The sequence below is a fragment of the Lagopus muta genome, chromosome 1, assembly GCF_023343835.1.
Source record: "Lagopus muta isolate bLagMut1 chromosome 1, bLagMut1 primary, whole genome shotgun sequence".
In the NCBI taxonomy this organism is placed as follows: Eukaryota; Metazoa; Chordata; class Aves; order Galliformes; family Phasianidae; genus Lagopus; species Lagopus muta.
The window spans coordinates 67,100,182-67,126,044 of record NC_064433.1 but is presented as its reverse complement, the minus strand read 5'-3'; the positions used below and the strand labels follow the sequence as shown (position 1 = coordinate 67,126,044).

Genomic DNA, 25,863 nt, shown 5'->3' with positions numbered 1-25,863 from the left:
GTTCTAAAATGTGATTTTCTTTCTTAATGAATCCTAACAAGTGTTGAATGACTGTGTATAATAAGGATCTGTCTATTCATTTTAGATTTGTGACCAAGTTATTGGAAGATCTGATTTTCTTTGTGTCTGATGTGCCTAACAATGGGCAGGAAGTTTTGGACGTGGTCATTACTAAGCCAAACCGGGAGCGACAAAAATTAATGCGGGAACAAAATATATTGGCTCAGGTATACTCTGCATGTTCAAGTATGAGTAACTTGATTGTACTTCCAAATAGATTGTAGGAGAGAAAGAATTGATAAAAACTTGGTTTCAGGTAAGTTGGCTTATGCTATCTTGAGTTATACGTAACTGGATTCATTAGACATGAAACTCATTAATCAAGACTCACAGCAAAAGGCCCGGAATTTAATGTCTGTTAGTCTCTTGTAATTCTGATGACTTATAAGATTTTTAAGACTTTATTTACAAGTAAATTGTTGAAGAAATTTGAAGCAAGTCTACTACATGGTCCTGATCCTGCAAGTGTTTTCCTTGAAGGAAAACTTATAATACCTTATGGATCTCTGACTTATTTGAGGACTGACTGCATGTAAATCAGAATTAATATTCTTTTAAAGTGTCTTACTGAAATAGTAAATAAATAATAAAGTGAAAAGAATTAAGCTAGATAGCAGCCCTTATGTGCTTTTTCATCCTTAATTTATCTAAAATTAAGGCACTTAACTGACAATGTTTTAAACTAGGATAACAGTCAAGAAAAAGTAGTATCAAACAAATTGGTGTGGAAATGCAAAGCTAAACGCTTATGTTTTAATGTCTGAGATTGTCCTTGTCCCTTTGCCCCTTTCTTATTCGGTGATTTGTAGATAATAAGTGAAGTGATTGAATTCTGACTTGAGCCTATAGATGCTTTGTTCTGATCCTGACAGAGGAAATTGACAGGTACAGGTTAAAAAAAAATCTTGGCTTGATTTTCATCCTCAGTGATTTTGATTTTGAACAGATATTCGGGATCCTCAAAGCTCCTTTTAAGGACAAAGGTGAAGGATCAATGCTGAGACTTGAAGACCTAGGTGACCAGAGATATGCCCCATACAAATACATGTTAAGGTTATGTTACAGAGTTCTCAGACATTCCCAGCAGGACTATAGGAAGAACCAGGTCAGTGGTATTCAAGAATTTTTCCTCTAAATTCTGTTATTTTACATCTTGTGTTTGATGTTGCACTCCGGATTTACAGGTATGATCCTCTGGTAATCTTATCTTAAGGGAGAATGGAAGAACTGGGTTTTGTGTTGGTTATTAGTAAGTAGAAAGATGCTTACACAGACTCATGCTGTGAAATAGTGTTTTTGTTTTATAGGCAATTTTATATGAACGGAGTGATTAGCAATGAATGTTATAGGTTCGTTCTCCTGGCGGGCTTCGATGTATGTTCACAGGCTCTGACTGAGATGAGTGTCCACTGCTTCCTTCATAGGCTCCAGGGTATCAGTGGGGAAGGCAAAATTCTCTGTGATTCTGTGCTGTAAATATTTATGTTGTGATAGCAGTGAGTCAAACCAGAGGCTGTTCGATCAGATAGCATGATTTTCCTCTGCTGGAGACTCCTGATGAACATGAGATAATTCAGAACATGATACTGAGTGCTTTGTATGTTGCAGCACAGAAAAGAGCCCTTACTAGCTTTATAGGGCTAAAGGAGCTGAAAATAAAAAATTGAACTGTTATGTGTGATGACTTTGTTTTCTTTCTAACACTTTTAAGAAATACTTTTGTCTTGCAGGAGAGAGAAGGGAAGAAGAGAGCAAGAAAGTTTCTTAAAATTATATAAAGTTTTGGTTTTCCTTTTTAAAAAAAAAGTTTGCCATTTCTTTAATTTTACACCTATTTTATGTATTTATTTCTTTGATTTATGAAAGAATAACAAGAGTTAGTCAATCCTAATATTCTGTCTTGTTGGAGTACATATTTTAGGTGTTCAGATGTACATTGTTTGGGCCAGTTTAGTGAGGAAAGTTTTGAGTATTATTTTGATTGTTAATGGAGCTGGATATTTGCAATTCTAAAAGAAAAACATTATTGCTTAACAGATCATCACAGAGATTTTCATTTTTTCAGGAATATATTGCGAAGAACTTCTGCGTCATGCAGTCCCAGATTGGTTATGATATTTTGGCAGAAGACACCATCACAGCTTTGCTGCACAACAACAGAAAACTGCTAGAGAAACACATCACGGCTAAAGAAATCGAGACCTTTGTTAATTTACTCAGGAGAAATCGAGAGCCAAGGTTTGAAGTGGTCCATATAACATTACATTTGTAGCAGCCATGAATCTCCCTGCTATTTGTTATTATGTTATTGCTTTCTTCCAGCTAATTTTTTTTTTTTTTGACCTCACAGACAAAAAAAAATACGTGTACAGCACTGTGCTAGAAAATATCAGAGATATCGTACTTCTGGAGAGTTGATATCTGCATTTCAGATCTAAATCTTGGTGAAAAGTGAGGTTTTTGCAGAACGCTTCTGAAAGTTTGGCTTTACTTCAAATTGATTGAGACAACTGAACAGAAATTTTATTTTTTTGTAACTCTGCTGCTCTGTGAAAGTGCTGTTTGTGCTGGTTGCCCTGCTAATAACAACCTTGATGGAAATGACGTTGATGTTAGCTTAACTAAGGTTTTATTAATCAGTTTTCCTGCTAATTTCCTAATCAGCTCCTGATTGCAAGTCAGAGCTGAAAAGATGGCGAATCAGGCGTAGGATGGCAAAGATCCCGGTGAACATGTGCTCTAGAGCAGATCTTGTTTCAAATGAAAAACTCTAGCCTTTAACCTAGCTCTGTCAGAATTTTTTTTTTATCAGCTTTAGGTCACAGTATAAATGTATTTTTTAATGGAAAATCAATTTAATTTTCTCATTAGATTTTCAGTTGTAAAAGTAGCAAAGTAATACAAATATAAGAAATTAAGAAACAGAAGGCCAAATAATGGCCTCAATATTTGTGGATATTATTTTTCTGTTAGCAGTTCAGGATATTGCTCAGGGCCCTGGTGCTATACTGCTTCAATTATGCTCTGTATGTCTGCAGCCATTTTACCTCATGCTGAAATCTTATTGCCTCTGCCATGCTAAACTATATTGGCTCTGGTCATTACAGACAGAGGGAGCCACGTGAGATCAGATGCCCTTCAATGCTGAAGGGTTCTTATGTTTATTGATGTCATTGTTTTTGTGGTGAAGGACATTTTAGTATTGTTACTTATCTAAATTTCATTTTGAAATATATGCTCGCTTTTTTAAGGCTGAACTCCGAGTGCAGTTAAATTTTGAAAAATGCACCCTGCTGAGATAGTGCAATCTGACCAATAGATGCTTGATCTTATGGCATTTGTTTGCATGGAGAATCTCATAGATTTTTTTTCAGCATTGAGAATAAGAATTGTGACAGTATGCTCTAAAACACACAGGCTACAAATTTAAAGCCTTCCTTCATTTTAGCATTGAAACAAATGGTGGTGAATGGTTAAGGTTTTTACCTGGATTTCTGAGGAAATGGTGTATATGCTCTGTGTGCGTTTGCCAGCTTCTGTCCATTCCCTTACTGGCTCTTGAGCCCATGCTTATTTTTAGCCACATTTGCTAGAGTTGTGAAGGATAATCAATTCCTAAAAATCCTGTAAAAATAAGAAGATACATGGAAGGAAGAGGCACTTTTTATATTCCAGTGAGGGAAAGGCTGCAGTGTGAAGTACTGGTAATACAAATGGAGAGATCAATAAAAGAGGGTCAAGAAGCTGATATTTTATCAGTGTCCCAGGGGCAACAAAAGCCTCTGTGTGAACCTTGTTAAACATCAGGAGACTGAAATTTGAGATGCAAATTTATAGGAAACTGTTTACATGTAATAGTTTTAGTTCTGCTTTTCATAGAGTGACTGCTTTGAATACAGATCTTGCCAGGTCTCTTTCCACTAATCTTTGGTTATGTCACATCAGAAACTCAAAAGAAAGCTTTAAACTGTAGATGTGAACTCCTCCAGTGCAGTGGAGTTCCTCAGAGGACCCATGGCTATCTCCAGCAAAAGTAATATCTCCTTGCTGCTTGCTTTAGGGAGTCATCCATTACCTGGGTGGGTAAGATGGATAAGAATATGAGTTCTTGCTTTTGGTTCTTGGTTATGATAAAGACTTCCAGTTGAGCTTAAGACATCCTTAGGCTGCTTAAGTTCTGGCACAACTCTTTCACCTTTGATTTGCTGAGAAGTGTCTTACTTGGGGTCTTTTTCTTTCTCTCCTTGAATTGACAGTTCAGGGCTTCTCTCAGAGCTGTTGTCCATCCGTTGGGAATTGCAATAGTTTAAATGAACGAAGACTGTATTTTGAAAAAACTCACAATATACAATCTCTTTAGTATATTAGTGACATATACTGGAGATTTTTAGAGCAATGTTTCTGTGCGGTATTTAAAACCATATGTTCTGTTGCATCTGTGTTTGTTTTTTTCTTTTGACTGCACAGGTTCCTGGATTATTTATCAGACCTGTGTGTATCTAACACCACAGCAATACCAGTAACACAGGAACTCATCTGCAAGTTTATGCTGAGTCCAGGAAATGCTGACATTCTCATTCAGACGAAGTGAGCATCCATAATCAGAGCATATCTTTTTGTTATTTGCTCTGTTGTTACATTGTTAGTGGCTGCCTTGTGAATGTTTTGTACTTGCAGGCTCATTTCAACACAAATGGACAATCCCTTAGAATGCTCAGTCATCTCAGATGACATTGATGAAGAGGAAGTGTGGCTTTACTGGATTGACAGTAACAAGGAACCTCATGGCAAAGCCATCAGACACCTGGCTCAGGAGGCAAAAGAGGGCACAAAAGTTGACTTAGAAGTTCTTACCTACTACAGGTAAAACTGCTTATGCAAATAGATGAAAATGTAAACTCACCCTGGAGCCTGGTGCAGTTCTTATCCAGTCCATTGCCAATGTCAAAAAAGGAAAGCAAGTCATACCAGAAACAGGGATTAAAAGTTTGTTTCAGATTTTTCCTATAGGAAGCATCACCATCTCTGTTGTCTATTCCAGACATACACTTAGTTTTCTTTGTTTGTGACAGCTTTTTGTGTCTCTCTAATGTTTCCTCTAACCTTTTATTTATGAAACTATTTTTATCATGCCCTGCTGTTCTTGGAAGCAAGGTATACACTGAAGGAGCATTCATAACATCCCAGAGTATAGAAAGGAGATAGGATCATGGAATGGTGTCTTATACTGATTGAAAACAAACTGTTTAAATACTTCAGTCTTCCACTGAACAATGCTTTGAGTTTCAAAGGGAGCCCAGTCTTAATGGGGATTGGAGCCTGACATTAACATTTTTAACGGCAAGTTTGTCCCTTGGTTAGCAAAACCACTCTTAATCATTTTTACTGTTTACAGCAGAAGAGCTGACATCACAATTGTAAAGTGAGATTCTGAGGTTCATTGTTTCATAGTATTCAAATAAACCAGTTGGAAATGTGCTATTATTCTTATTTAAGGTACCAACTGAACCTCTTTGCAAGAATGTGCCTGGACCGCCAGTATCTAGCCATCAACCAGATTTCTGCACAGCTATCAGTAGACTTGATCCTGCGATGCATGTCTGATGAAAGCCTTCCTTATGACCTCCGGGCTTCTTTTTGCCGGTTGATGCTCCACATGCATGTGGACAGAGATCCTCAGGAGTCAGTGGTGCCTGTCAGATACGCCAGACTGTGGACTGAAATTCCTACCAAGATCACAATTCATGAGTGAGTTGAAAATGTTGCAAAATACGGTACAAAATTATTTTATTGGGGCTTAGAACAAAATGGTTGTAGCTGTCTAATGCCAACACATGCATTTAAAAAGGTATTCAGATGCAGAACAGTGAGCAGTTAGTTATTGTTAATCTCGGAAACTTCCTTGAGTAGCTTTACTTGGAAATAGAGTCACAGAATAGTCGATGTTGGAAATGATCTTCAGGATCTGAACTGAAGGTCCAACCGTCAACCTGATCTGCTGAGTCCCATCACTAAACCATGGCCTTTAGCGCTGCATTTTCCATTTTACTTCACTTTATTTCTCACTTCTCTTATACAGAACAAACTGAGGATAAAATGGAATGGCCTTTCATCAGAACAACAGAACTTGAAGTAATCAAATTGTGCCTAACATCAGGCATGTACCACATTGGAATTTAGTTTTAAACTTCTTCCTTAACTGAAAGTTACATTTGGAGAACCAAAATTTGCAGCTAAGTACAGTTATTGCCCCAGAAACAGTTCAGTAAAGCTTTGGTCTTCCACATACTTAAGCACATGTTAAATTGACTTCAGTGGAAGCCCTCTTTGGTTTAAGTGATTTAAAGCACCGCTGGGCTAGACCCAGACATGGAATATCTGGCTGAACAGATAAAGAGGGTGAAGTGTAGCAATGCAGCAGACAGTCTTGCTTCTGCTACTGATATGAGGGAGTGTTTTGACTTAGGACAGCAGAGTCTAATTGTTGGTGGAAGCTGATTGTCCTGAGCTTCATTCCTGGTCTGCTGTCTTTCTTGTAGAGATAGTAAAGGAGAACAGAAGGCTGAGAGGAAACCTCATTCAGTCTTCAACTTCCTGTATGGAGAAGGTGGAGAGGGATGTACTGGTCACTCCTCCTTGATAAATGATGACGGGTTCCATGGGAACAGCACTAAACTGCACCCAGGGAGGTTCAGACTGGTCATTAGAAAACTTTTATTTACTCTTTTATTTACTTTAGTGGTCAAACACTAAAATTGGCTTCATAAAGAGGTGGTTGATTACCCATGCCTGTCTGTTTCTGAGGCATTTGGATAATGCCTTAATAGTACACATTCCCTTTTGGTTAGCCCTGGTCAAGCAGTTGTACTTGATGATGTTTCTGTTCCATCCCATTCTCTGGCTGATGAGAGAGGAAAGCTGAGATTTAGTGATTTAGTGAATATCAGTCAGAACTTAGTGCTATCAGTCAGAACCATAGTATCTTTCTGTCCGTGTTATTCCCATTCATTGCACCTCCTACTGTTGGAGGAGAAGCTTGTGCATCTTCTGTCTGGTGTCTTTACATGTCTATGTAGAATTAGTTGACCTCTACCCTTTCTCCTTGCAGAAGACTGATAGAGATTTTAAAGGGTTATTGTTGGTTTATTTATTCTTTAGTGTCAACTGATCCCTTCCTTCTGTGTCTCGCATTGTAGGTATGATTCTTTCACGGATTCTTCAAGAAATGAAATGAAGAGGAAATTTGCACTAACTATGGAATTTGTGGAAGAGTACTTGAAAGAAGTTGTAAATCAGCCTTTTCCTTTTGGTGACAAGGAGAAAAATAAACTTACATTTGAGGTACCAATCTCCATCCTTGTTTACAGTATTCCTTCTCATTTCAGCTAGGTGGACATTGGTTCTTTCAAAATGAAACACCTTCAGAATAAATGCGCCAGTGAAACACCGATTTCTAATTCTGGTGTTCTCGTAGATAACTATTATTACACAAAATAATATTACTGTCTTCTGTCAAACAGCTGTGTTGTTTCCTCCTTCTCCTAAGACTGTTGCATTTCAGTGGCAGGAGAAGGGATGTGTGTAGAGGGAGTGTGGACGATGATGTATTCTTTCTCTCCACATTAGTAAACCAGCACACCAGGATTTTTCAGTGTAAGCAAATACTATTCTCTGTGTAGAATTTTGAAAGAAATTCTCTGAATAATCTTGCATTTCAAATATTGTTTGAAATTCCTGACAGAAACTTCAGATAGACGTAAATCATACATATTCGAATAGAGTTGAAAAGGGGGAAGTGCTTATAGCTTTTACAATTCTTTCTTCAATCTACCTTCAGAACTTTTTTGCTCCTACCTCTGGTCATTTGAAATCACCTTCATTCAAATTTCATTCACCTTCAGTCAAATGCTATTCTTTTCCATTTTTTCTGTACAACTACTGTCTCTTTAAACAGTTTCCTGGATTTTTTCTTCTCAGTCTTATTTATTTTCTCAGATGCAATTGTATCTTTTCAGTCCATCTTAAGCCTCAGATTATTTTCCTTCTTTTTGTCCGACTTTGAAAAACATTTGATGTCAATGGCCTTGGACCAAAGCCAATTTAAATGAGTGGAAACACTTGTACTAATGTGAATGCACTCTAGATCTCGATTGCTGTGCAAGATGCTGTGTAAAATGCAACTTTATCTCACAGATGAATAACACAAAGATTGACAATACTTCATTTTTGTTTTTGTCACAGGTGGTACATCTAGCTCGAAACCTCATATACTTTGGCTTTTATAGTTTTAGTGAGCTTCTCAGACTGACCCGTACACTTCTGGCAATTCTAGATATTGTTCAAGTTCCTATGTCATCATACTTTGAAAGACTGAGCAAGTTTCAGGATGGAGGTAAGAAATGCAACAAAATATTATATTCCAGTGTGTAACTTGCTGTATTGGGGTACTTTTTGGAATATCTTACTGATTTTTCTGATTTATTTATCCACACATAAAGTCACCAACAGGGCGTTATCACAGGTCACATTAAGATGCTTGTCTAAAAAGGAACCTTTTTGAACAGAGCTGAAGACTTCATGATTTGTGGTTATTGTATTGATGCTACTGCTCCCTTGCTTGTTTAGAATTGAACTTTCAAATCTGGATCAAGGTTTTGGTGTCCTTTGCATTAACCATCCTCAGAAAGTACAAAAATAGCATTTGTCTGGGCACAGCAATTATGATGTCTCATGTATGGCACGAGTATTTGTCAATCTCCTCTACACTTCACTTAAAAAGAGAATATAGTGTAACTTTTCCAAGAACTGCAGAAGCACCAGATGATGAAAGTCTAGGTGAGGCCATCCTGTACATCTGTTTGTCAGTTTAGAATATTTTTTTAACCAGATTAGAGTGCCTAGCTGACAACCCTGGGACAATATTGTATGTCCTATTGCTTTTTGTATGATGACTTAAAAGTAGATGTGCTACGTAGGCTTAAAAATAGCACTTTTTTGGACTTTTGATGCAGGGAGACAAGTGTTGTTAGTTAAAATCACAGTAAGATTTGCTGGAGAGGCCTTCTAAAGTTTTTTATAAAAGATCTCCATTTTTAGATGGTTACATATTGTCTTTGGCCTCCCTCTACTTTTCTGTTTGGCAGGTTGTAAAACATAAACTGTATAATGCATCTATGCATTGATACTCAGAATGATCCTCAGTGTCTGACTACTATGCCCAGCCATCTTATTAGTCCTCTTTCTTTCTCTGGAAGTACAGGCTTAGGACAGCATTAAGCTATGAAGATGCCTATGGCACAAAGGTATGTAATTTAGAAGCAGTTTCATACCACCTGTTCAGTACGTTTGATCACCTAGCTGTAGAGGTTCATGCTTGAAGAGCATATTTCATATCTGAAAAGCATACTACTCAAGCAAAAGAGAGTAGTGTTCTTCATTAAGAAAAGACATCAGAAAAAAAAACAAACCAACCACCAGCATTCAGTGCCAAATTAAGATTAGAAAAGGGGCTCAAGAAGAAACCACCAGGTACTATACTTGCAGTGTGAGGGATCTGAAGATTCTTAAGTCATCACAATCTGCTTTCCATCCTGTCAGAGATCCAGCAGTGATGTAACTTTTGTCTCAGTAATCAGATGGGAACTGAAAACAATCAGATTGAGGATAGTCATTGGACCAATATTAAGTAGCAGCCCTTTTAAACCAGCCCTGTAACTGTCATCCACTCACATCTTGATTTTGTCTTTGCTACTAGGTAATGAGAAGGTTTGAAATAAGCTCTAAACACACAGAACATTTGACCTGCTTATGTAGTCTCTGCATCTCTTAGCTGTATCAGCAGCGTGATACCAAATTCACAACCAGCATTCCAAATTCATTTTCCTTGTTTATTAATTATTCCTTATACGTCTTGCTTATTTTAGTAAAATTACTTACCAAGTAAATAAGTATATATATCAAGGATTGACCTGTTGAAGCAAGTCTTCAAAATGGGATGCATTGTTAGGCTTAGTGGAAGTAACATCAAGACATAATTGACCTTTTACCTCAGGATATTCTTTTCCATCCTTCTCTTAAATTCTGAGTCACACTGATGGCTGAGGTGGCCCTTGATGTTGTATGCAAGCTTCTCTATACTGGTTCTGCAAAGTAACTGAGAAGATCCTTATATTATTGTTTATGTTTTGCCTTTAAAAATCTTGATATTAATGCCAGCATCAGTTACCTTACTCAGAATTAAATTGATATGTATGTAGTTTTCAGGTGTGACCTTATTTGTTGGAGGTAGATTGGGGAAAATTGGCTAGAAACATTTGTGAGATAAGATACTGGAAAAAAAAAGATGTGTGTTTTTTTGGAAAGCTTCTTAACTTAGATTACATCCTAGAAATGAACTGACTTGGAAATGCTGTAGCCAGCTTCTGTTTTCAATACAAATATCGTAATTTTGAATGATTTTTTATTATTGGATCCTTTTTTGTAGGTTTTTTTTTTTCCCTTTTAGATTCTAAAAGACAGAGGGTTTAAAATTACATTGTCTGTGTCTTAATGAGGCATTTTCGGTTAAAGTGACAACTTATTAATAGTGCTCATTCTGGTGTCTTTCAAGAACATTAAAATTTCTTACAGTTTTAATTAAAAGGTTAAGTCAGTGCTTTTCTAGTAAGTGTACCCTGCTGTATAATTCCAAAGTCAGGAGCCAATCTGCATTGTCCAATATTGGTTATTTATTTTCTGAGAATTAAAATGCACATCTTTCTCTGTACGTGATGGATCTTTCAAATAGCTGATTTTAGTCAAACCATGCAGCTGCAGCATATGTCAGATCTGGAAAGTGGAACAACATGATAGTATTAGCAGGCAAGCTACATGTTTGCCATGCAGCTCAGCATTATTTATTTAACGTTATTTGGAAATGAGAATAATGACATACAAGGAATAAAATCATAGAAGGTTTCCAAGGTTGGAAAAGACCTACAAAATCATCCAATCCAACCGCCCACCTATCACCAGTATTTCCTACTAAACCTCAACACAACGTCTAAACATTCCTTGAACACCTTCAGAGTCAGTGTCTCCACCACCTCCCCGGGCAGCCCATTCCAGCACCTGACCATTCTTTCAGAGAAGTAATAACATATTAAATCTCCTTGGCACAACTTGAGGCCATTCTCTCTAGTCCTATCACTAGTTACATGGGAGAAGAGGCTGACCTCCAGCTCACTACAGCCTTCTTTCAGGTAGTTATAGAGCGCAAATAGCAATGGTAGCACTTCCCACCTGTAGACTGAAGGGAGTAAAGGGTAAAGATGTATTCACAAACATCCAAAGATCTTGGAGCACCTCCTAGAATCGTATCAGGAAAAGTCTGACCCCTGTGTCATGCTGCAGCCTTTGCTTCTTTGTTGTGATTCACTTTGATTCACCTGTGATTCACCACCTCAAGGATTCCACTTTGGCAGGGGTTGGGATGGGGAAGTCCTCTTTCTCTTGTGCAGAGTTCAGTAGCAGCGAGCTGCCATTTCTATACTTGTGTATCAGCATATCAGGGAACTACTGTCGGGTCTTCTATTAGAACAGCATTGAGAATGAAGTTGGACCTGCCATTTCTATTGTGCCTCTAGGTCCTCTGTATCAAGAAGGACCAGATTTCATCCAGGCCTACTAGGAAAGTTGATACTGTTTCTCAGCTTTGTGTCTGCGTCTGCTAACTGTTCTTTTGTCTGGTTAACAATTTCAAGTATCTTCTTGAGGCACATTTTGATTAGCAAAGCTAATGAGGCAGTGGCTGCCTGGCAGACTGGAGTAATAACTAATGCCAGCAGTTTACAAAAAAAGGTTAGATGAAAAAAAGAAATTAACCCTTGGAAAAGTTAGCTGTGTTAGTCACTGATGTCTGTAGTGTAACAACTGCCAGTCAGTGAAGAGTGTGATCAGACCAAAGGGGAAGTCAGTCTGAGAGTTTCTCTGGCATGGACCATTTCTCTTTTTCTTTATTCCTATCCTCATCATGAGGCTGTGCATTAATGTGATTCCAGAGACCATTGCTCTTCTAGGAATCAATATCTGTGTCATAGCTGTAACTCAGCTAGAAGGCTTGATTCCCATGGTACTTTTTACCATCAAGGCAAGCATGCTGATGTATGTACTTTTTTCTATCTTTCCTTCCCCTAATATTCATGGTAGGAAAGTTTTATTTTTGACATTGCTTACTGGTATTGGGGATAGGCAATGGCAGGAGAAGGTGAAGTTTGGAGGAGATTCACCATGACCAGGCAGTGATGAGTTTGCATGCTAAAAGGAAAGGCTAGTGGATATGCAGTAGTTCAGGCTGAGGTGGCCAGATCCAGTCAGGGGTTGGATAGCAAATGTAAGTGCATTGCATATTGGTACTTTTTTTGTGGTGTTTTTTTTTTTCCTCATTAGTTCTGAGGGCTGTATAAACTGTAGAAGTGTCCTCACCTTCTGCCCTTAATGTAATGCATTAGGTTTTCTGTGAGGCTCTTCTGAGGTCAGCTAGTTTTTGAGCGATGAAAAATGGCATAATGAAGAAATAAAGTGTGATTCGTAGCCTCTTTATGATAGGTTCTGCAGTCTTTATGGGCATATGCTGTAGAAAACCTGTAAAAATTAATACCTCTTTCACAAACAGAGCTGTAAGGCTTAATGCTTCTGGCAAATAATATATAGCTCTAAAGGGTTTGAAATAAAATGTGGTCCTTTAGGTACTGAAGTGTTGCTATTATATGTCTTAAAAATGGCCATAACTTTTCACAACAAAAAAAATTAAATTGCATGAAGCAATGTAGACAGATCAACAAAGGCAAAGAAAGGTAGAGCCAAGGCTCTACTGGGTGTTTAATTTAGCTCTTGATAACTAGACAGTGCTGCATATACAGCTCTCTGCCAGAGGATCCGCGCAGTCTGGCATTGCTGTGTGCTTTAAGATAGCACTGAAACTTTCGAAAAGGTGATGGTGGACAAGAATGTAGGTCTCACTGAAATGCACAGTCAAGCCCATTTGGAGTCAGGGCTCCTGCGTCAGCAGTCACTTGGAAAGCTGTTACAAGTCTTGTCTTAAGACCTGGTTGAGAGTGCTGACGCTGAGGCGCAGCTTGAATACACGGTCAACTGCACTGAGAACTGACTTTAATGAGAGTAAAAGTTTTAGACTTTCAGCAACCTGCCACATGTCGCCTAATGTAGCAGTGAGCTTCATGGGATTGCAGATGGGGAAGGAGGCCTCAGAGGCTGTCATGAAAGAAGTGGGCCTGGCTGGAAGGGTCTTAAGTATGCTGATGTCTGTGGGAAACAGGAGTAGGTGTGGGCAGTCTGGCAGTGGGGACTCTGGGTGGTGGTAGGTGCTAATGGACTTCAGACTGTAAGTAGTGAGGGGTATTTGAGTGCACCCTTCTGATGCTGTTGTCTTTCCTGCTTTTCCTCTCTTTCTCCTTAAGCAACATTGGAGGCAGAGTAAGCTGACTGAAGGGAAGGCCAGGTCTCTTTGTATTGCCATACAAGGCTTGACTGGGCCTTGAATCTATCTGCTGTGCTGTAAAGAATACAGGATCATGGAATCACCAAGGTTGGAAAAGACCTACAAGATCATCCAGTCCAATAGGAAATAGGAGTTTTTATTGCACAAAGATGGTGGTAGATAACAGCTGATGTAGATAACCCAGCTTTTAAATCGTATAAAGTATAACTTATCCATATCCTCTATCTAGATCGCCCTTAGAACCCAGCAACAACTTTTCTTGATCAAGTTAGAGAGGTAAGGCTCTTCTCCACTACCTGAGGTGCTTGGGAGGGACATTGGAAGATTGCTTAGGATTTTTTCAGACCTGTAGAATTTTTTGGCAAGTGGGAGGAGGCTTATGCTTCAGGAATGTAGAACAGGAAAACTTCTAATAAAGTAGTTCTTGCAGCTGCCAATGCATTGTGCAGATGGGACTGATGTTGCTTTGTATCTAGGGATTCAAGCTGCAGCTGAACATTAGCCAAAAGCTTCCATTGGGAATGATGAGGAAAGCAGAAGGAACTGAAGAGGGGCCATCTGCTCAGTTTGTTAAGGAAGAATGGCTTTCAGAGACTATTGAGTCTCTTGATTTCTTTGCTATTGCAAACTTATATATCCTGTGGGATTACTTTGGTCTAGAAGCCATCCCCAAGTTCAGAGGAGAAGTAGTTTCCAAGTGATATTTGAAAACCTTTGGGGTCATAGGGCAGCTTATTATTCACTGCAGCCCTTCAGCCTCTGCATTTGATTGTTTGAGGAGTTAATTGCTTTTGTAGTAGCACATGCACTCTGTTTTGTGTCCTGCTATGCTGGAACTTAAGTGTTTTCTAGGAGGTATTTGTAAGAAGTTGAAGCATCTGATCATTTATTTGCCTTATTCAGGTCAAGGGAGTTGTCTTTCTAACTTTCTAATTGAGAAAAGAGAGAAAACAGGAAAAAAATGCCACATTTTTGTGAAGCCTTTGACTTGTTTCCTTTTTTCCCCCATATTTTATGTATGCAAGACTGAACCATGTGTTGGTTGGGTTTATGAAGAGTTGTTGGAGCATTAGACACATGTATATTATCTTTATCTGGCCATTAAGTACTAGATTTCCTGAAGAACCCCTTGTATGTCAGCTCCTATTTCATTACTTAGTTTCTAGAAGCATTAAATATGCAGTTTTCCAGTCCCTAATGAGAGCTGTCAGGTGTTAAAATACTTCTGAAAATACAGGTGCCTTTCATAGGCAGATGTGCAAGGTAGAAAAATGTTTCAGCTGAAAAAGGCTGAGCAGTTCTGCGAATTGAGTCACAGGAATCCATCTTTTCTACATCTGTAGATGAGGAATACTGAACACTGTTAGTAAGAGTAAACTGACGCTCTGTGGCAACTAAGGACTGGATCAGCTGTGTACAGTTAACTTTTAAATAAATGAAACTGCACATCAGTTCACTGATGTATTGGGAACGTCTGTGAAATAGGGCACTGCTCACTCCAAGATTATTTGCCAGCCTTCTCTTTACTATTTGTGAAATACCTAAAATGCTGTGGATACTTGTCCAGTGAGAACAAGTTGAAGATGCTATGTAGTGACTCGCTAGGAACAATAAGAAGAAAAGCCAGAAGAATTGTCAATAAACTCTCGGACAGTTGTTTTTCTATCTGAATATGGCATTTTGTCTCTTGCCATCTATACTGTATTATATCACCAATTGTTGTTTACTTTTATATTTTGTTTTTACAATTCTTGCAAGCAGTAAGTGACTTAGCAAGTATGTTTATGTAGAAAATGAAGCATCAGATTATCCACTATTTCGATTACTTGGGTGGTTGTTATCTTTTTTTCCATAACTGACTCCTGTGAAAAGTCTCTTTTCTCAGAGAGGCCGCTGTGTTGTCAGTTGTGCTAAATTGTATGACATTATGTGCTACAGTTTTATGACAGAAACTGATATTCATTAGGAAGTTGTGATCACTGTAATAAAAAGTAATGAAAAGGAGATGCATGGTTGTCTTTTCAGAACATGACAAGTATTCTCTTCTTTCCTCTTACTTCATTGTCAGTCAATCTGCAGCTCCTTTAAATTACCACTTGTGCATACAGCGATTTCACTCATTCATTGACGAGCCTCTGGGGACTGTACATTCAATAGGAAGCATTTCAAGCTTGTTCCACTGCTTATGGAAGGTTCATGAGATCAGACTTACCTTGTCAGAGAGAGAAGCAGAGAGAGAGAAAAAAAGAAGATTCATGGGGATTGCATGGAGCTCTCTTTCTATGTTGGTCAGCCACAGCTCTGAATGTTTATGCAGTGGTTCACTGATAAGATTTGTGGCTGCTTTTCCAAACTAGCACATTACAGTGTTTCCATGTATGTTCTCTCCTTGCCTCCCTTCTCGAACATGTTGGAATGTCAGTACCTTGAGCTCAAAGAAGTCAACAAATGAGGCAGATCAGCGGGATAAAGGTGGCAGTATGACGTGAAAGCGCAGCTCAGACTTCTATTCACTTTGTCTTTAGCAGAGTATGTGGAAAAATAATCAGTGTTCACATCTATTTCTTTCTCTTTCTCCAGTTTTTGCTTAGTTAACTAACTGAGCAGTAAGTTAATTTTTCTTTGGCTGCTGGTATTCAGGAAGCATGCTGGAGCTGAGATCAGAGCTCTGTTGGTTTGGTCATACATCTGAAAATCTTTAATATCTTTTACTGACCCAACATATTTTGTCTTATCTTGTTGCAAGCTTAGCTGGTATGCAGTCAGTCACTTGTTATGCCACAATAACTTTTCTGTATGTCTTACCTCAGAGGTTCACACCCTTTCCTGCTGAGATAACTGTGTTAAAGCAAAGAGAAGACAACAAGTGTGGCAAAAAGGAACAACTCATTAATAAGAGTGCTGCTGGCCCTGTGTTTAAGAATGACAGATTTAAATTCATACCTGATATGGTCTAGAATTCCAAAGGAGGACAGAGGCACTGAGTGATAAGAATGTTGACTTACTGGGGGATCTTTGGAAGAGAAACTGCTGCTTACCTTTGTGTATGAATGATCCTTGTGACTTCTTTCAAAGAATAGATTAGTTCCTCTCATTGTTGAGACCAGCCAACTGCTTCACATCCATGCATACATTTGCTGGCTGATTGCTGTCTGCTGTAAAGGATGGCTACATTTCATCAGAACGTTACAGAACATAACATAGCTGTTGAAATATCTTCACTGAAAAGTATGCTGAGTTGCTCTGGTTGCTTTATTGTTTTCACTCTGAGAATGTTCTCCCCAGGTCTATTCTCAGTTAATTAAAAATAGTATTTGTCAATATCAACCAGTTACTGGAAAATTTTCCAAAATGAGTTTAGCCATGATACCCTTTCTCACTGGTGTTATTGAGAGAAATAAATCAACATGGAATCACCACTCACTTCAGCTGTAAATACCAAACTAGCTTAAGTAGACGTTTCTGTTGCTAGTGACCTTTCCTACACACTGATGAAATACAATTTGAAATGACAGTATAGATAAGTACTACTGTAACCCTTTACTTTTCTGTCTCCAGCTCTTTACATCAGCCACAGGAAGTCAATAGTCAAGGTGTGTTGTGGACAGAGGTTTTATCCTTGTTACAGATTCTGTTGGGAAGCTACCTTATAGCTACCAGTCACTGGTTTGTACCATATTTTACCACTGATGTTCCACTGTTAAGGAGAAAGGGCAGGAGTCATCTCATTTCTTTTTATTTTCTGAATGCTTTTATAGACTCCTTTGTCTCATTAGCTGAGTCTCTCCCAGTCTTTATTACATCAAAGCTCTTGGTGTCCATTTTAGAGATGGAGAAGATATTCTCAGTATCTCCTCATTTATAGAAGTGGTCCTGAAATGCAGGGAGATTGACTAATTCCACAGTCACACAGGAATCCAAATCCCTTAACAGGATTTCTCATCCCCTGTGTTGCCTATTCAGCAACCGAGTAATGACAATCAAATAAGCGGGATGAATGCTCCAGGCAAAATCCCAGCTTGTTTTCTTCAAAGACATGAGCTGTACCTAAAATATTGAGCAGAGAGTTGATTACTTCCTACCCTACAGTGATAGAAAGACCAGGGCTGTGGTGGGTGTGAGTAAATGTGATGACTGGAGCTTGGGGCTATTCTTGAGCTTGATTTGTGGAAGAATATGTATCTGTGCCTATCATGAGTATTACCTGTAATTTTTTTCCATTAATCAGATTTTTCTGACTCCTTATACAAAAACTTGTCTTGACTACCTTTTTTGCTAATTGTATACTGAGTAGATTTTAGTCTTGAAGGGTGGGCTTTTTTTAACTTTTTAAGATAAAGCAAAACTCTTCTACCTTATTTAGGACAAACTATAGTTTTGTCTAATTTTCTAGAAGAGTATCTTTTGACTGTTTTTAGAATTAAATGGTTTTAAATGAACTAAATGGTAATTGGCATAAGTTATTTTTTGTAAAGAATTCCTGAGCTTTCCAGATAGCAGTGCCTCTATTTGTGTTCAACTCTGTACAACAGCTGTGGAAGAGATTTTTAGATCTCTGTTGTGAATGAGAGGATGATGTCTTCCCAAGTGAGATTTAGAGCCAAGAATATCACAGGCTATGAAGGAAATGCACAACCTGTACATCTTGTGTTCAGATGTTCATCGTGTGTTCAAATGAACTTGTCAGTCAGCATTAAGGGCAGGATGATTTGAACTTGATCATTTGTATCACAGTTTGGAGATGAAGAAGATACAAAAAGTCAATTTAACTAAAGCCCTTTTAGGGATTAAAGGTTCTTTATTTAGTAATCTAGCTTTTCATGTGTGTAATGAATGCAGTGAAAATTGATGTTTAGAATACTGGTAGAAAGGGGATGAAGAGAGAGGGGAAGAGAGAGAAGGAAAGACATACATACAATTTATTCCACGTTTTTTTTTAATTTGATTTGAAAGGTAAATGAGCAATTTTAATTTTGCATCAGGGACGCTACTTGGAATCACTTTTATTTGCTTTACACAGTTCTAGTCAGTTAGGGGAACTTTGTGCCCTCCTGGTGTGAGAATTCAGACATTTCTTCGACTTCAAGGTTTTTTTTCTCTTAACATCCTGCAATGTCAGAAATACATTTTTCCCCCTCTGTAGAGACTTGTGGTGTCATTTTCAAAAGACCAACTCACATTGATTGCACACCAGACTGGATGCTAAATGAGACCTCAAACATGGCACTAATCTACCTCATTGACTTTGAAGGAGCAAATTCTTTGAGTGTTTCCTTTTAAAGTCAGAGTGAAAGGCATCTTCTTTTCCTGCATGCGGTACTTAAGCTCTATTAATTGAAGAAAGAAGGACAGAAGAGGAGGATATTGCAAACAAAATAAAATAGCTTTGACTTTTTACAACAGATTATCTAGGAAGAGAGTATTTGCATTGTGAGTAAAACTTGGCAATTCATAGAGAATAAAAGGTAGGGAGACATATGAGAACTATTCAAGTCTACCTCAGCAGAGCTACATCTCCTCTGTTTGCTTTTGTTGTAGTCTAGGTCTTGGCCTTATTTCTGCAAAGAGATGCTATTATTCACTTCCTTTCTTCCATTCGTTCAGATCTATGCTTTGCAAGAATGAAAACAAATTAATGCAGCTAGGTAACATATTCTCATTCTTACTCCTCTCTGCCTTTGCAAGGAGGTAGTCATTGGTTCCCTGAGATGCTTTTCCAATTGGAATTCATTGTAGGAAAAGACAAGTATAATCTATGGGAACAAACAGTATCTCTTGATAGAATTTGTTGAACTGGCATCCGTTGCAACCAGTCTGGACTAATTTATTTTTTGCCAAATTAGTGTAAAATTCATTTTCTTTCCAGGTACTACTTACAAAGGGCACTGTGATTACAGATACTAGTTTAACTTTTAGGACAACCTTTTGTCCTGACCTTCTCTTGGGCCTTTTTTGAAGGGGAACATTTATATAAGTGAAAGTGAATGGAGGAAGTCAACCATCTCTCAGCTTTTCCCAGATGTTCCTGTAAACTGAGGGAATGACTGTTCTGGGAGCCAAACAATTATTAACTTCTCTTTTACACAATTATTTAAAAAAAAAAAAAAAAGTACAAGCCACGAACAAAACCAAAACCAAGCATTAAAAAAAACCAGCCAACAAACAATCCAAATCTAACTCCATGCATATAAGTATGTAGAGACTTGAAAGCACCTATGCAAAAGTATATGTATACAGATTTTCAAGCTGTCCAGGTCATCATCATGTGTAATGGGATTGATCATATTTATCATGAGCTTTAGCAAGGTGAAGCATAATGAAGACATAAGCATGTCTTACTGTCTAGAGACAGTACTTGTATACCCAGCAGCAGCTGCAGACTTGGCTGAGCTGCTTCTACCGTGTTCATTATGTTAGTCTTTCTCCTGCTAGTTGTTGGATGTGTGTCCTGTTATCTGGACCAGAGAGAGATCTGGACCAAACAGAGCTTAATCAGACTTGCACAGCCTCAATTCTCTTCTGTTAGTGTGACGTATAAGAAATTCAAGCTTCTGTAGTACAAAAGGCATCTTTACCATCAAGTTTTGGGTTATGAGCAGTCATCATGGTGAAGACAGTGGCAGTAGGCATGGTGAATAACTCCTCCACTGTGTCTATAGAGCAAGATCATAAATTACAGCAATGGAAGATATAAATGGACTATCAATATTTTCTAACAGTAAACATCAAACAGTGGAATTGCTTGCTTAGGGATGCTTTAAAATGTGAGATTTGTATCACCTAAGTATTCTTATGGATAGGTTAAACAACATTTCTTTCAGAAATGGTTTTAGTTGTAGTGTACAGATTATATATATATATATATATATATATATATATATATATATATATATATAGTCCTCTACTTTTTATGATTTCTTGAACGTGCTAACAGGGCTGTAGAAAGCTTTTACATCTTCTCCATCTGTTGACCTGCAAGCAACGATCCCCTGGAAAATCAATTAAGAAAATTGTCCCAAAACCACTGGCTAATATGAATGAGTTAATGCTCCTAATTTTTTAATGAGGATTTGAGGATTTGTTTTTCATTAGGCCAATTAAAAATGTAAAGGAGTTTGACAGCATGGGTCTATGTGTCATATATATATCTCTGCAAGCAAGCTTCACTGATGGCAAATATGTGTATGTGTTTAATGCATAGGAAACAATGTTATGAGAACCATCCATGGTGTAGGAGAGATGATGACCCAAATGGTACTAAGCAGAGGATCTATATTTCCCATCAGCGTCCCCGATGTACAGCCAAGCATTCACCCAAGCAAGCAAGCCACCACCTCAGAGAATGAAGATGTGATTGTAATGGACACCAAATTGAAAATCATTGAGATTTTACAGGTAATAATGATTGGTGGAATGTTAAATGGCAATCATTTTACATTTATTCACTTACTTACATAATGGCAGGTTCTATTACCTACATTCTTATTATTCTCTGAGCTGTTCATTATGCGAACACTTTGATATAAGGAAGAACATTACTTTGTGTGAACAGTAGTACAACTGTGGTTCTCACAATTGTTGTCCTTAACTTCCAAAGGAACAAGGTGCTATAGAAACTCTTATCACTGTAACTGTGATAAGACCTAACTTGTACGTTAAGCTACCTCACTAATGTTTTCTGAAAACAGCGTATGTTTCCAGTTTCATTAGCACTCATTTTACACTGATATAACTTATTTATTTGACTTCAGTATTTGAGGGGACATAGACCCACTGAGGTCAAGCAAAGTCATACAATTTTGAAGTTGTTTTCAGATTTCCACTGTTAGCTGCCCACAGACTATTCTCAATTATGATTTTCTCCCAGTTGAACTGACAAGTATGACACTAGCATGCCTCCTGAGATACAATTTTCATTTTGTGCTAATAATGAGTAAAGTGGCACACATTTGTTCTGCATATCAAATCCCAGTTCTTGCAGTATTTAGCCCTCAAGGAGTTTTTCAGTATTTTCTGTAAATCCTGCTGATCTGTTGGTACCATTGTCAATTTTGAAGGATTCCATTCGTTCTGAAGGCTTATAAATGATTTAGATTACCTTAGTTACTTGTCATCTGAAAGGTTACTAATTATTAGGTCTTCAATACTGCATACGTTAATTTAAGATCTGCTTTAGCTTAAGGCTTATGGAGTGTTATAAAAGTGGGATGTTAAGGCATATGAAAGTGTTATGAAGTGATACCTCCTAAAGAATACCATTCATGTGTCCTGTTTGTCAATTTCCTTTGATTTGCTGAATGTGTAAGTTTGCTTCCATGTGTCTTGCTCTACTGGTTGATGCATGGAAGAATGATTCCAGGATACCAGCCTCTTCCTATAGATTACCTGTCTACTCACACGAAAAAGAAACACATTTTTGTCACAACCTTTCCTCTTCCACAGCACATCTAGTGCAAGATCGCCCAGGACTGGAGAGTGTTTAATCCTATGCTGTTACTTTGTCTGTGGCTTAGTTATATTTTAGCTATGTGGTCAAATTACTGCAAATTAGCAAATTGTCATGTTGAGTGAACCATAGCAAATGTGCATATATAAAACCTTAGTTCATAAGGAATACAGAGTAGTTCAGTTTCATTTAAAACACGATGAAGAAGGATTAAGTTAAATCACATTACCTTTTGTTACAGGGCTATTAACCTAAAATGCAAGGATATTTTAGATTTATTGTATTGTCATGCATAGCTAGTACAATGATGAGTAAGACTATTCTATTCTAAGAACTATTAAGCTTATAGTAATTGTTCCTCTTATTTTATATAACAGGGTAACTTGATCATGGAACCACAGTAAACCTACTTATTTTCTGTTTTGTATTAGAAGATTTTGTTGAAAAGATATTGTTTCCTTAACTAACAATTTACTTGGTTGTAGATGGCATAGATGGCGCTAGTTACATTAGTGAAATCCTATTACGATACTCTGGGTCTTGGAGCTTGTATGACTTTAGTTACAGATCAAAGAAGCAAGTGGGCACTATTTGCTAAGTCATTACCTGTCACCTGAGTCTTGCTAACTTAATATCTGTACTTTTATCCACACTGAAATGGAAACATTAAATAATTGTAAACCTTTTCCATTGTATGCTTACATTTACTGTGGGATAGGAGCTTATGTGAGTGAAGTCTTGCAACTCAGTTGATAAGCAGCCAGTTGTTGAAATGTAGAAATCTGTCAGTCCTTCAGGTGGTGTTTATGTTTCCAGCCAACTTATTTTTCTCACTTTTTCATTTTAAAAGCAGTACTTACAGGTTTGATTTGGGATTTTTCCTGTATGAGTTTCTGTTTTCACTGCTGAAGGCACCAAAAATTAAAAGAAAACATCTGTCAGGCATCTGAGTGGGTGAACCTCGAGCCTGTCATCTTTACAATCAGCCCCACTCCACTATCTCCATGAGGCCTTAGATGTCTGACTGAAATATGAAATAATCTGTTTCAACCTGGGTTTGGATGTATTGATCTGGCTTGTAGGCAGTGAGGACAAGGCAGCGTGCTGGTGCCCCTAGACAAATCAGTCTGTTTCTTAGCATTCATCTGTAGACAGGGCAATTTTTGATACATCTCTGGTAAAGGCAGTGGGAAGAAGTCACAGCAAACTGAAATAAATATAATGAATTCATTTTGCATAGGGGAGGTATTTATTATAATAACAACCACATATATTTGTACACAGAGACACACACACAACCCTAAACCTATGTTATTAAAAAGAATTCTGATTTTAAACTTCTTCTTGTAGTTTATTCTCAGTGTTAGACTGGACTATAGAATATCCTACATGCTGTCCATCTATAAGAGAGAGTTTGGGGAAAACAATGAGAACGTCGATAGCTCTACAGCCTCCCCACCTGACACATCAGGGATTCCCTCAGGTAAATATTGCTATTGTATGTAAATTAATTCTACGTAAACTTCTGCATTGTTCCAAATGTTTTAGTAAGCAATAAACTGAACCAAACCACTGACTGCACCAAAAAGATGCATGTCAGTGAATTTGAAAAGCTTGTGATAAAATGAAAGTCTTAACAAATCCCACAAAAGAGATATTTGCTGGTTTGTCCTCTGCTAACTAAAATGTAATTCCTTTTTTTCTATTATGACAATTTATTCTCTTATTTGTACACTCCCCTGAAAACATGTTTAAAGAGTGGATGAGGACAGCTTTATGTGTGGTGAATGTAGCATGGGAATTGAGTGGCTTTCCAAGGGAGCATTCTGGTGCACATAGAGGTACTTAAAAGGCTGACAGCTCTGTGTGTGATGAGCCTACAGGTAAGGGAGAATTTATTTGGAGGTGCTGTGCAATAAAGGTGTGGCTAAGAAATACTAAAGTCTTAAGTAGTAAGGTATATTAAATTAATTCTAAAGAAGAATAATAGTGTGGTAAATAATTTGATTTATGATAAATATTGTAAAGGTCATGTGTCTCATTTTTCTGCTTTACGGAGGTTGGCTAATCTAACCAACAGTGTAGAATTTTCACATTCTGTGACATTTGTGACACAGTGCCACGTTGATCCAGTCTGTCACTAGAATTTGTCTCTTCCAAAGTAGTAGTGAAACATAATTTAACTGCCGTATGTTCTAGTTCTTTCCTACTGTTCTTTCCCTTTCATTTTTCCATTAAATACAAGGAATTGTGCCTAGCTGAGAGATGCAGTTAGACCTTAAGTTGATAACATCCACTTTAAAGATGGAATTCTTTTTCACTTGCAGGTTAAACAAACATCGGTGTTCTTTACAAATTTTTATTTTGATTGTTTTCCAGCAATTGTTCCAGACATAGATGAAATTGCAGCTCAGGCTGAAACCATGTTTGCTGGCAGGTACAATCTCTGAAGTTTTACCTGTCTATATTAATCCTTTTATTTACGCTGATACTAATTATGGACAGTGTCTCTTGATTCTGTATGTGTTTTCATACCCCATTCTCTTCACTTGGCTAATTCTTATTACATAACCTACGCATGGACAGATAGGTGCCAGAAAAGACCTGGTTTTTGAACAGACTGGCCAGTGGGTGGTACTTGTTGAGGGACTGGGATGACAACCCTCTTGATCATCCATAGTTGTAAGAGAGTTGGTAGAAAATTTGTTCCCAAAGACAGGTGGAGAATCGTGTACAGATGCGTTTGGCTTAACCACACTACTTTTTTCTCTCTATAATATGCTTTTAAAGATAGACCCTTTTCAAATACATTTTATGCCTGTTGACCCAAATTTCTTGGATCAGTAGGTTACTGTTGTATCTTGTCTTGAAATTACTAAGAAACTGTTATAAAATATAATCTATTTCATGTGGCTCAACAAATGAACTGTGGACCTCTTGCCATAATCTCTGGACCACCAAAAACTTGTAGATCAAAAATGATGCGTGCAAAGTTTTGGAAGTGTTTTCATCTATGCTGTGAGCAACAATAACAAAAAACATGCACAGAAAATATCCACACTGGAAAATTATTACCCTTATTGCTATACTGGTTTAACTTTTCTGGAACAATTATAATTATACCAGTAAAAATGTTTCCCTTTTAGACAAGGCCTCAGACTTGAAAGATTTTCTTGGAGCTTGGGACAGAGATCCTCAAGATAGGATTTCTCATCTTTCTTGTCTGTCCCTAATGTGCTTTCAGTCTTTACCAGTGAGAGCAATGCCTCCATTCCTCTCCCTTAACTCTCATAATGTAAAACAACACATAGCCCTTGGCATCTTCATCTTCAAAATGAACAGTGAGACTGAATGGTTTCTTGGAAACATTATTTCTGCTTTGATATGTTAAGTATAAATGTGATTTCTTTTGCTCGAGATTGTAAATATGATTCCTGAACTACGATGCTTTTCTCAAGTCCCACAATTTTTGAGCTTATTTTTTCTTGAATGAAATTTTAATATCAGCTGAAAAGGGAAGGATTAAAAAGGATGGGCCCAATCTCTGATAAAATGCCATTGACTTCAATTAGTTCGAACTGTGAATGAACTTGGTGCAGTTTATCTAAAACGTAAATGGATGTTTTTGCAATATGGATTTTAATCACAATATTTGACACAGTTCATACATATTTACTTTTATTCTGTAGCATTTCTTGTGCTACAAGATTGCCAAAACAGCATATTACTGTAGGATTTAAATACCTATAAAATATGTTAAAAGGGCATTTATAATTTATATCCCACAGCAGATTAGATGTGGTTGTAAGAGCTGTATAGAATTAAGATTGTACTTTTATTGCATATTTCTGTCAAAAGA

General features: G+C 37.6%; 1 protein-coding gene across 4 annotated transcripts in view; it reads left to right on the top strand.

Moving 5' to 3' along the window:
• Window positions 1-25,863, top strand: part of ITPR2 (inositol 1,4,5-trisphosphate receptor type 2) — a 270,236-nt gene that overhangs the window by 88,837 nt on the left and 155,536 nt on the right. For all 4 annotated transcript variants that reach the window (XM_048933484.1, XM_048933481.1, XM_048933480.1 and 1 more), the window contains 11 exons: window positions 86-227; window positions 1,007-1,165; window positions 2,126-2,298; window positions 4,528-4,647; window positions 4,738-4,923; window positions 5,557-5,808; window positions 7,257-7,401; window positions 8,302-8,452; window positions 20,760-20,953; window positions 23,355-23,487; window positions 24,384-24,441. In XM_048933484.1, coding sequence (XP_048789441.1) covers window positions 86-227; window positions 1,007-1,165; window positions 2,126-2,298; window positions 4,528-4,647; window positions 4,738-4,923; window positions 5,557-5,808; window positions 7,257-7,401; window positions 8,302-8,452; window positions 20,760-20,953; window positions 23,355-23,487; window positions 24,384-24,441 — 1,713 coding nt within the window. The remainder of the gene's footprint in view (window positions 1-85; window positions 228-1,006; window positions 1,166-2,125; window positions 2,299-4,527; window positions 4,648-4,737; window positions 4,924-5,556; window positions 5,809-7,256; window positions 7,402-8,301; window positions 8,453-20,759; window positions 20,954-23,354; window positions 23,488-24,383; window positions 24,442-25,863) is intronic.